The sequence below is a fragment of the Poecilia formosa genome, unplaced genomic scaffold (genome assembly GCF_000485575.1).
Source record: "Poecilia formosa unplaced genomic scaffold, Poecilia_formosa-5.1.2 Scaffold428, whole genome shotgun sequence".
Classification (NCBI taxonomy): Eukaryota; Metazoa; Chordata; class Actinopteri; order Cyprinodontiformes; family Poeciliidae; genus Poecilia; species Poecilia formosa.
Genome location: NW_006800367.1, coordinates 421,107 through 432,919, shown reverse-complemented (window position 1 = coordinate 432,919; position 11,813 = coordinate 421,107). Strand labels below are relative to the sequence as shown.

General features: G+C 41.5%; 1 protein-coding gene and 1 long non-coding RNA gene across 2 annotated transcripts in view; both read left to right on the top strand.

Annotated features, from left to right (window-relative positions):
- LOC103155447 (adenylate cyclase type 8-like) overlaps window positions 1-5,193 on the top strand; it is a gene marked incomplete at its 5' end in the record, with an annotated part of 20,229 nt that extends 15,036 nt beyond the window's left edge. The window contains 3 exons of the mRNA XM_007577132.2: window positions 734-826; window positions 1,544-1,658; window positions 2,843-5,193. Coding sequence (XP_007577194.2) covers window positions 734-826; window positions 1,544-1,658; window positions 2,843-3,342 — 708 coding nt within the window. The remainder of the gene's footprint in view (window positions 1-733; window positions 827-1,543; window positions 1,659-2,842) is intronic.
- Window positions 5,194-8,172: 2,979 nt separating this feature from the next.
- Window positions 8,173-11,795, top strand: LOC103155439 (uncharacterized). The gene is made up of 3 exons (XR_478041.2): window positions 8,173-8,205; window positions 8,594-8,652; window positions 10,578-11,795. It is a non-coding gene; the product is annotated as an uncharacterized LOC103155439 (long non-coding RNA).
- Window positions 11,796-11,813: the final 18 nt, after the last annotated feature.

The window sequence follows — 11,813 nt, the reverse complement described above, 5'->3', positions numbered from 1 at the left end:
TGGATCTGATGGGTCTGATGGATCTGATGGTTCTGATGGATCTGATGGGTCTGATGGATCTGATGAATCCTGATGGTTCTGATGCTGTCTGATGTATCTGATGAATCCTGATGGTTCTGATGAATCCTGATGGTTCTGATGGATCTGATGGGTCTGATGGATCTGATGAATCCTGATGGTTCTGATGGGTCTGATGGATCTGATGAATCCTGATGGTTCTGATGAATCCTGATGGTTCTGATGGATCTGATGGGTCTGATGGATCTGATGAATTCTGATGGATCTGATGAATCCTGATGGTTCTGATGGATCTGATGGGTCTGATGGATCTGACGAATCCTGAAGGTTCTGATGGATCTGATGGTTCTGATGGGTCTGATGTCTGACGAATCCTGATGGTTCTGATGGATCCTGATGGGTCTGATGGATCTGATGGGTCTGATGGATCTGATGGTTCTGATGGGTCTGATGGTTCTGATGGATCTGATGAATCCTGATGGTTCTGATGGATCCTGATGGGTCTGATGGATCTGATGGTTCTGATGGGTCTGATGGATCAGTTCTTTAGCGATGCGGCTGCTGCTTCAGTCGGTCATGTTTCAGAAACGGTCCAGGCAGCCGGCAGAACTTTGGTTTTGTTCGGGTCAGCCGTAGACGAGACCAGCTGCTCGGTCTGACGTGTTTCTGTGCATCAGATTGTTTTGAAGCTCAGTGAACGTTGTTTTTGTTGCAGCTGCTGGGTGAAGACCGTTTCCAGGACATCGAGAAGATCAAGACGATCGGCAGCACCTACATGGCCGTCTCTGGTCTGTCGCCTGAGAAACAGGTGAAGGTCTGCAGGAAGCATCCGGACGCGGCAGCCGTTCGGATTGGCTGCCTGTGGTTTGGTCTGGTGACATGCTTTAGTTATTCACAGGGCGCTGAAATTATTTCTCCTCATTCTGGTTTAAACATGTCCAACAGATAAATGTTTTAGTCAGTTAAAGTCACCTGTCATGCTGTTTCTCCAACATAAAACTGAATCTTATTTTAGAAACGTTAAGGTTAGGAAGTGAGAGTGAAAAATCGCCTTCTGGAGGATTTTTAACTTTTTTGGAACAACAAGCTGGAGTTTCATGCTGTAACTTATGACTTTACATGTTTTTATTAGGTTAGTTCTGAGTTTTTACCAGAACATACAAGGTGCTTTGTGTGGGATCACTGATTAAGAATTGGACATTATTATTTATATCTGTTTTATTCATGTAATTGATCATTTCTGACACGTTCAAAATAATCAAAATCCCCACAAACTAAATTTCAATCAAACTATAATCAATTTATCAGGTTTGTTGGAGATTATGGGAAAACATAAACATGTTATATACACGATTACTGAAATTATTAATGTTTTTCTTTAATATGAGGTAAATTTAAGGTGGTTCTGACGTTCAAACTTTAAATTCCTGCTTTGGTTCTTCTCTGGCCCGGTTCGTCAGGCCGATCCGTGAAGCTTCCAGGCGTCTTCAGGTTATTTCAGCCGTTTTCTCTGATTCCTCCACAGCAATGTGAAGATAAATGGGGTCACCTGTGTGCGCTGGCCGACTTCGCCATCGCCCTGAACGAGAGCATCCAGGAGATCAACAAGCACTCGTTCAACAACTTCGAGCTGCGGATCGGTGAGCGCGTTCGCTCAGTCTGAAGATCTGCTTCTGTTACACTTGGTTAAGTTATTACCTGCTTGATTTGACTGATCCTTCTGTTTTCAGAGAAAATTAAAAAATGATAAACTTCCAATCAGAGAAGCCAGAAATTATCAATGGAACCTGAATTAACTTTTCTATTTATGACAGATTATTTAGATTACTTTAAAATTCTCATTCTTGTTGGATTCAGTACATGTAGTTTTGTAATCTACATGTTGAACTTCTATGCCTTATATGGGAAACACTGATAATTACCATCCATAACCTAATATGGATTAATGAATCTAAAGTTGATTGATCTTGATTGACTGTAGATTAATTAAAAGGTCATTTTAAAAAGAAATCTGAGTTTTCTTTCAAGAGGAGCATCTTTCCATGATACTGAATAACATAAAGTCTTTCCCCTTTATATATTCATAATATACTGAATAATACTTCAGTATATTATTATTCATCATATAGTGAATTTAAAAAATGTAACATTATTGTATGTTAGCTAAATACTGACTGAATAATGTCAGTTTTTTTCACATCGTTAAACTTCGTAGCACATCAGTAACTTTTGGTCGAGGAGTTAAAGTTTCTGCAGCTGAATAAAAGCTTACGGTGAAGCTGAGAAGCTTGTTAAATGTTTATATTTCAAATCAGAACCGCATAAAATGCACTTAGCTTCTCACAGCGGACTCTGTTCGGACCGTTTATCTTCTCCTCTCTGGAATATCTCCGCCATCTTTGTTTCTGGCTCCGCTACAGGATGACCAGCGGCGCCCTCTGCTGGATGGCGGGACAAACTACAACTCTTAAACGGACAATGTTAGTTAATCGATTGAAACACATTTTAATCTAACACCGTTAAAAGACAATTAAGTTGATTAATTGTTTGCGTCTCTATACCTAATGTAGCTTTATCTGATATCTGTAACATGGATTTACTCTAAATTGAAGGAGTCTGTTCAGCAGTGTTTCATGTTAGTATTTCTAACATGCAGGGTAAACTTTAAGAAAACTGGAAAATATCCCTTTAAAATTTAAATTAATTGACTATTTGCTGTAATAACTTGTAGATGAATTTCCATAGCGTTTGCTTCCACAGCTGAAGAAATGAAACGTGTTAATTATTTAAAACCAGATTCCACAGTGAGTTGTTTCTCTCCCAGGAATGGCTCACGGCTCGGTGGTGGCGGGCGTGATCGGCGCCAAGAAACCGCAGTACGACATCTGGGGGAAGACGGTGAACCTGGCCAGCCGGATGGACAGCACCGGCGTGAGCGGCAAGATCCAGGTTCCCGAGGAAACCTTCCTCATCCTGAAGGAGCGAGGCTTCGCCTTCGAGTACCGCGGCGAGATCTACGTCAAGGGCATCAGCGAGCAAGAGGGCAAAATCCGAACTCACTTCCTGCTGGGCCGGGTGCAGCCCAACCCGCTCATCCTGCAGCCGCGCAAAATCACGGGCCAGTACTCTCTGGCGGCCGTGGTGCTGGGCCTGGTGCAGTCGCTCAACCGGCAGAAGCAGAAGCAGATTCTCAACGAGAACAACAACTCGGGCATCATGAAAGGCCACCACCACTACAACCGCAGGACGTTGTTGGCGGCCGGTGGGGCCGAGGTGGGCGGCGGCCATCACGCCGAAGCTCCGGATAAGACGGATCTGTCCTGAGGCGCCCGGCAGAGTTTTGGCTCCATGCTGATTCCTTACAGGCAGAACTGCTCCGAAGGCACAAACCCCGTCTGTGGTTGAGCTAAACCTTGGTGGGCGAAGCGTCCGACCATCGGTCTGAAACTCTGACCGACACTTGGAAACAATAAGACGCTAATTGTACGTTAAACTTTGGCTGATTTAGGGCTTTTCAGAGTCATGGGGAGAAAAAACGTTTCCATCAGAGTCAAATGGATTTGATCAGGTGGTTCTGATCAAATCCATTCATTTAATGATCATCAGGAGCAGAAATGCATCTAGAAAAACAACAACTGGCAGTTTGTTGATCTGGAGCTGTGAGTTAATGTTATGCCAGGTTGTTGATGCCCGTCAGTCTGGGAAGAGTTGTGAAGTCTGAACTCTGAGTCTATCGTTCTTCAGAGCAGTCAGAGGGTAAAGCAGCAACATATAACAGGTTTGATCGTACAGTTCATCCAGCAGCAGACAACATTCAGACGTCAGACGGGAAATTTCAGAAAACGTGAGTTCAGAGTAAACAAACATAGATTATGGATCATATTTAGCAGAGAATAATAAAACCTCTCTGTCGTCCTCCGGACGTTTTGGTGCGTCATGGCAGGTATTTTATCTTCTGTGTTTCTGACCTGCCACATTCAGCAGGCTGTGAACTCGTTTGACCTCTGGGAACGATATCGGGCCCTGACGCGCCAACGTGTTGAATATCACCGTCTTTAGATCAGAGCGAACCAGATCACTCTGAACACACGGCAGGATTATCGCTTACATAAGAAAAACTTCTGAAGGGGAAATTATGATAAACATTCGGTGAACTAAGTATGAGTTAGTTAGTTCTAACTCAGACAAAAGTCTAAAAATATTTAGACTTTTGTCCTAAAGTGGCAACATTTGGTAAAGCACATCATCATTTCACCACAATCGCCTCATACCTACCGTCCAGCAGGTGGAGCTGCTGATGACTGGGACCTGGTGGCCTGGTCAGCCATTAAATGAACTTTGACCTCCTCTATGTACCAATGTATCAGTAGAATTAAACGTGAGGTCGGTTTGACCCAAACCGGGTCATCAACAGGGAAATGATCCGAACCCGCCTGACTATTCACAGCAGGATTGCTAAAAAAGAAAAGACTCGATGTGTCGTAATGGCCTAGTCAAAGTCCACAACCTTACAAGACAAATGTGTGCATGAGCTGCAGCTGTTGGAGCCAGACAGTTAAAGTCCTCTGAAGGTTTTCGCTGCTGAAATCGGTTCTGAATCAGAGCTTTACTTGGTTTTTGTTACAATAAACTGTTTGAAACTTTTTTCTCCTCATGACTTTATTTAATGTTTTCAGTAAAAATGAATGTAAACTCATGTTTAGTTCTGGTTTATTAAAGTATTTCTGATACAAAGGGCGGTTTGGACATCCAGGAGAAGAGACTTTTATTTTGAAGTTTTTATCATGAATGTCTGAAACTGAACGTTCCTCCGGTGTTCACGTTCTCTACAAGCTCCGCCCACTTCGGTTTAATCCAGCCAATGAGGTTTGATCTTCGTCCTGAGCAGCTCTGCTTTCTGTGAATGTTTGTAGAACTGAAACTCATCTTTAGAGGAGGAGATGGTGACTGGGAGGACTGGGAGGACTGGGCGTCGCGCTCCGTCTCCGTCCTCCAGACTGATTATCCGGGACTTTCCCCAACGTTCCTGCTGTCCGTTCCCATTTTTATCTCACCTGCGTCGGACCCGTTCACACCTGACCCCTGCCCTTTGACCTTTGCCCGGTGTCGATGTTTCTTTTTTGTATTTCTTTTATATATGGAACACAATAAAAAGGGGTCTAATTTTTTATAGAAGCGACACGTCTGCTTGTTTTAATTCTTCAGTTCTTTCATTCAGACTCTAGATAGAGAAAATAAACTTTAATCTGAAGGAAATAAGGTGAGAAAAACTGAGTTCCCATATTTTATTTATTTATTTTACAAAAATAAAAGTTTTACAAGCAACAAAGTTTTAAAGACTGTATAATCAGTGTTTAGATCATTAAAAAGCTTTAATTATTCCTGTAGTGCTATAATTATTACTTCTTATTTTGGTTTTAAACATGTCCAATGGTTTAAAACCAATCGTTTTAATGTCACCTGTCAAGCTGTTTCTCCAACATAAAACTTTTATTTTAGAAACTTGACTTCCAAAAAGTAAACAGGAAGTTTGAAAGAGAAAATTTTAGTTTTTTGAAGCAACAAGTTAGAACGTTTTATGTTTTTACTCTGGACAGATCGAATAAACTTTATTAACTTTTAGAGGTGATTCTGTCCAGGTTTGGATTTCTCCTGCTCCCTGAAGAAAATCGCCGGGTTAAGAAACATTTCAGCAGCTTTCTGTGTGCCATAAAAGATGCGCTGCTAAAACTTTTCAATGTTTGGTAATCAGATGCGGGTTGTAGTTTGTACATCCATCCACTAGGTGGCAGCAGATATCCAGTCAGACTAACGCATCGCCTGGTTTCCAGAAAAGGTTCATTTTGCTGGAGAGTCTGAGGCTTTAAGCTATTATTTCACCGTGTTTACACGAATAATGGTTTGAAAACAGATAGAAAGTGATTCTATTTTATTTTGTTTTTACAAATCAGTGGTTTTTACTTCCTTTTCTTGAGACTGACGCTCCAAACAGAAACATCAGTGAGGAGTAAATCAGGAAATCAAAGCAGCCGTCTGAGTGTCGGGTGACGGCGGCAGAGACAAACACAAAGCCGGCTCTTCCAGGAGGAATTGATTCTTCCTCTCTTTCCTCCCCTCTGTATGGATTTTCTGTTAGACAAGAAGGAGGAGGAGGAAACAGCATGAAGGCAGATGTGGAGGATGGGGTTGCCATGGTGACGCCGGCCTGTTGAGCCTGCAGTGTTTGTGTCTTTATTACTGGCTTTATAAATGCTGGAAAAACGCTGTTGGATCTGTGCAGCAGCATCAGAACCTGACAGAAACAGGTCAGGTTCTGCCGACTGCCGACTGCCGACTGCCGGTTGTTGGTGCCGAGCGGCACCAACAACCGACCAAGGATCCGGCAGGGATCCGGCAGGGATCCGGCAGGGATCTGGGATCTGTCCAGAGCTTCCCTAAAAGAAGCACAAAGACGCTGAATGCAGCTGGAAAATGGACGAGGATAAAAAATGTTGCATGAGAGAGCTGAATATATCAAAAAATAAAAAATAAAAATAACGAGACGAGTCAAAACAAACATAAAAAAATCAGAATCAGGCAACAACTCATAAAGATCCTGCAGTCAGAAAACACATCAAAAAACATAAAACTGAAAGGAAACTATGTGGCAATATACATTTTCAATCAGTTTTCAGTCTCTACATTTTTTATTTTGTGGTCTTTCTAAGCAAACTTTACATTTTATTGTGTTTTTCATCTTATTTTCTGTGTAAACTTCAGAAATAAACAGTAGATATGAAAAAGCTCTCACCCAGAAAACGTCAGCGACGGACGCTGCGACTCCAAACAAAGTTCTTATTCTGCTTTATAAACATTCAAACTGCTACAGGCATTAAAACCTGGAGAAAAACAATCCAAAATGGATGATAAAGTGAACGTGGAGTAAAAAGCTAATGTTGGATAAACTAATTTAGTCTTAATCCATCAGTTGAACTTTAAAAAGCGACTGTCTCTCATCTTGGATGATCAGAAATGTTTTGTCCACTCTGCAGTCTGACGTTCCCACAGTCAGTGGAAAATCTCTGCTGTGGATCCTCCACCTCGGATGCTTTGCAGAGTGGAAATCGCCTGCAGTAAATCCTCCCAGCCGTTGTTCTCTGTTTGACAAATTACCTCCTGCTGGCTGCTGTGAAGAGCAAAGAGTTCACCTCAAACATCCTCCGATCAGCGGACCTGCAGGTATTCTGCCCGGTTCCTGGAAAACATCAGATCTCCCTGTGTGGCTTCATTTACTTTAAATCTGGGAACAACTGCAAACTTAAACAACAACAAAAAAAACTCTTGGTGCCAATGGAGCAGCCATTACATTTGCTGTCAGGCCCCATCTGTCTTTCACACAACAGATTTTTTTATTAGCTGTTTTCAGTTTGGCTGCAGCGACTTCCCAGATCTTCTTCATTTGAGTTTAACTGAGATCCACAGCAAAAATATCTCTAAATGTCAGAAAGCAGATCTTAGAATAGAAAATGATTTAATGAGAAAGAAAAACTGTTTTGGAACAGATTTCACTGTGAGCAGGAAATTACAGTGAGAGGATGGAGTTAGTGAAGAATCTCCACATTTCAAAGACTGAATTTTACCCATTTGTAAGAAGAAATTCAGATTTTGAGGCACAAATGGAACAAAGTTACCAAGGATGAATATTTACGATGTCAAGCTCGATGGCTAGAGGCAGTAAACTGTGGTGTTCAACACATGTTTGATCAATTGTCCTGTCCTTCATTAGAAGAAAACTAAAACATGAAGTTACTTTAGAAATGCTTTAGTAATAGATTGAACACTTAGAAGGCAATGAACTGATGACGTTGTAAAGTTTGTGGGTTTAGGTGGAGAAAAAACTGTCTGAATCTGCCATGCAGGTTCTTTCAAACTGTGTTTTATTCTGTTTTCCCTCCTGATTGTCCGGTAGACTCGGATCGGTTCGGGATCAAAACTGCAGCATTTGTTCTCTTTCTCACTGCCCTGAGTCAGAGCAACCAATTTGAAAAACCTGTTCCCCTCCTGGCCTGTAGGGGCGCTGCGCCAAGAATCACTGAAGGAAACGACACAAAAACCTCTGAAGACACTAAGAGCAACTTCCTTCTTCACCAAACGGAACCAAAATAAAGGCGTCAGATTTTAGCTGTTGGAGGATTTATCTTGTCTTTGGTAAAAGACCTTTCTCCCGCTAACCCGAGACTTGCGTGTTTGTTTTGGCTGTATTTACCCAGAATGCCCCGCGCTGTAATCTACTTCCTGCTTTAGGAGCGGTTTTCGGTCTTCTATACATTCAGACTTTCTTAGTATGAATTTACACTAACTGTGTAGGAAACATGTCCGTTTATTTCTGTATTTACTCGGCTTCCGTAGTTCTGAATACTTTTCAGTTGACTGGAACGTTTTGTCGTAAATAAGAAACGGCGTATCTGAGTGGATTACAAGCTAGCATTAGTGCTATCAATTCAGCAAACTTGTGTTTATCAAAGATATACCTTGATGAAATTTGGCCCCAAAATCCCAAGATTTAATCTTTTTTTCGTTTTTTTTTTTTTTTTAGGTTGTTCAGCGAACTGAAAGGTTCATCTCTGATCGGTTCCCCCCCCGTCACCTGTGCAGGTAAAACATTAACAAAGTGATCTTAGCTTTCCTACAAATCATCCAACATAGTTTAAGGTATGGACTGCAGATTAAATTACAAAATGAGACTAAAAATGCCAGAAGCTATAAAATATTTTTTCTGTTTGATAAATTTCACCAAAGTTTAAATAATGACGAATATTTACTTTGCAGTAACGAATCACAAGTTTCTAGAAGCATCTTCAGACTAAACAACCTTTTGATGCTTCAGGGTTAAAGCAAACGCATTTCGTTTGATAAACCTTGTAAAACCAAGACAAATTAATGTCTTTTTAAACTTTTATTACATGTCGCTAAACAAAAGATCAGCACAGATTTGACTTTAAATGGAAATACAGAATTTATAAGTAACCACAAATATATTTATTGACTAATTCTGCAGGGTTTTGGGTTGAGAATTAAGTCACAAATTTCTGTATCGCCTTTAAAAATGTAAAAAAAAAAGTTTTTAATTCCAGTGAATCTGAAATTTCCTTCCACGCTGAGGCAACAGAGTGGATCTAATTCAGTCTGACGGATGTAAAACCAGAAGAGGGAATGCAGTGAAAGTTGGTTCAGGACCGCCATCATGACAGGAAGCTAATTAACAGCAGCAGGGGGCCAAATCTTTACCTCTGGCGCTCATTCGTTATGCAAAACGTTCACTTCTAAGACAGAAAAAAGTGGTTTGTTTACTTTGAAGCTGCATTTTTACTTCAGCAGTGCGCTTTACATCGCTGTGGGTTTTCCCAGAGATCAATGCCATTTCTGCTTTTCTTCAAAGTTAGCAGCAAATCTAATTTTATCTTCGGGTATAGCTGGCGTTTATCTGAGGAAGCACAAAGATTATGCGCTTCCTGAACTCGGTTTGCGTGTTTTTCAGAGTGACCTGCATTATTTACCTCCACAGGTCGGATTCAGGATCCACCTGCCTGGAGCTGAGCAAGTGAGGATGGCTGATTTATTTAGCACCTTTCTCAGACTGCAAAGAGCTTCATAATTCAAATACAGTTGAAGGAACATTTAATATAATAATGTTCATATCAGCCCAGGTAGAAGTAGCTGTGTTTCTATTATTAATGACAGATATTCTGCTAATGTCAAAAACAATTTAACAGTTGTAATGTTTCCATTAGATAAAAATCACAATTAAGATCACATGTGAATACAGTTTGTTCACATGATAAGTCGTTAAACATCATCCTCTACCACTTCCTGTCATTTTCTTTGTCGTTTCCACCTGTAGTAACATTCGGTTGTTGATCATGAAGTTTCCATTACAGTTTTTCTAAACACACTAATTTCAATGCCACCAAAATCCAACTTATCCAATCTCCAAAAGTTTTTGTCAAAAAACATTTTTTCTAAGTTGCTGTGTTTCCATTAAGTGAATTTATTTTCATAATTCCAGTTTGTGGATTTACATGGCCAATGGAAACGCAGATACTGAGACTAAATGTTTGTTTACAAAAGAATAATTTAAGTTACTTTTTAAAATCATTAGGATCCAACGATCACAAGTAGATTGGACTTTACTCCTCAGTCCACCAGCTTGGCAGGATTTGTCTCTGAATGTCAAAATTAAAATTTAGTGGGATATTCTACAGAGTGAAGAGGTTTTAAGACGAGGTGACGGTCGGCTCTGGCTGCAGAGTCGTGTTTCAGCTGCAGGTGGTTTTGTGTAAACATGAACCAGAAGAAGATCTTCAGAAGCTGTTTGGTTTGTTTTTCTGGAGACTTCATCAAAAATAACTCCCAGATTTTCTCTGTCTAAAACCTCAGGAATATTACTAAGCAATAGTAAGGAAACATGTAAACTTTGGAGTTTCAATAAATGATCTAAAAATGTCTCCCATTGTTCTGACCTTTAACAAGTAGAAACATTTTTATTTTTTAATTGAGTGTGTGTATCCGTCTGGTTCCAGCCGTATTTAAACACACGTTGCATGAAGGTCCTGTGGTGTTTATTGTTGGACGAAGGACACGTTGTCTCTGTCCTCTGCTGGAGGACGTCCCCTCACCCGCTGAGCTGCTGCCGTTCCCGCTGCCGCCTCGTTCCAGGAAAAGGTCAGCGGTGCTTTTAAATGAACTTTACGTTGTTAACTCAGCTCCTCTCGTCACGTCTGTCGGCCGCCGCCGCCGCCGGCTGTTTCTGCTTGTTTCTGATGCTGCGGGTCGGCTCCGAAACGCACAAACCTCCAGCCGCCGCCGGCGCCACAGCTGAGCTCATGTTGTCTTCTGCTGCCCGGATCACAGCCAAGGAGAAACCGAGTCACTGCTACAGCAGCAGCCGCTGACCGGTCCCGTCCAGAGCCGGGCATGCTGGGAAATGATCAGAGAAACTCAAAACAATCAGATCAGAGCCGCTCCTCTGCATCAGCTGGTCAGACTCCAACCAAACATGAAGTAGACGTCACCATGGCAACCGTCTCCTTCCCGCCGGTGATGCCGCTGAGTCGACCACAACGGGTCGACCGCCATCTGGGCCGGCAGGGCGAGGACACACTGACACACACACAGAGAAGCACACACCTAAAAACACACACCTGCACACTGAGAGGAGCAGCATAAAATCTGACAGACACATCAGAGCCACAGGAACAGCAGAATATTTCCACCAAAGATTAACCCCAACCCCAGATGTCAAACTTTAGTCCACATTTAAATGAAATTCATTTAGAAGTGTGCTAAATGTTTTCAAAGCTAGCTAGCATGCTAAATTAGCAGAGCTAAACTAATTTAGCACCAGAGCTAATTGGTGCTAAATCTGCTATTAGCATATTAGCTGTTGAAGCCTTCAGATTAAGAACACGTTGCTGAGATGAAGTTTGTTTTAGAGCCTGATGACCTGAAGAAACGAAGGATTATAAAAGTTAAAATCTGGAAGCTTCACTGTCCGTCCGTATCTGTGAGCATCATTAGCCTCGTCTGGTTCTGGTTCTGGTTCTGGGACAAGAATACTAAAGTGGTTTTCTTTTTGTTTTTCTTATCAGAATCATAGTGAATGGTTGGTGGATTTAACTCTTTAATGACATTTTTACTCATGGTTTTGGTTTTTTGTTCATATTTTTGTGTTTAGTTTTGTTTCTAGTTGTTCAGGGACACAGAAGGTGGTGTGCGTGTTTTGGTTCTGTGCATGTGTGTGTGTGCGTGTGCGTGTG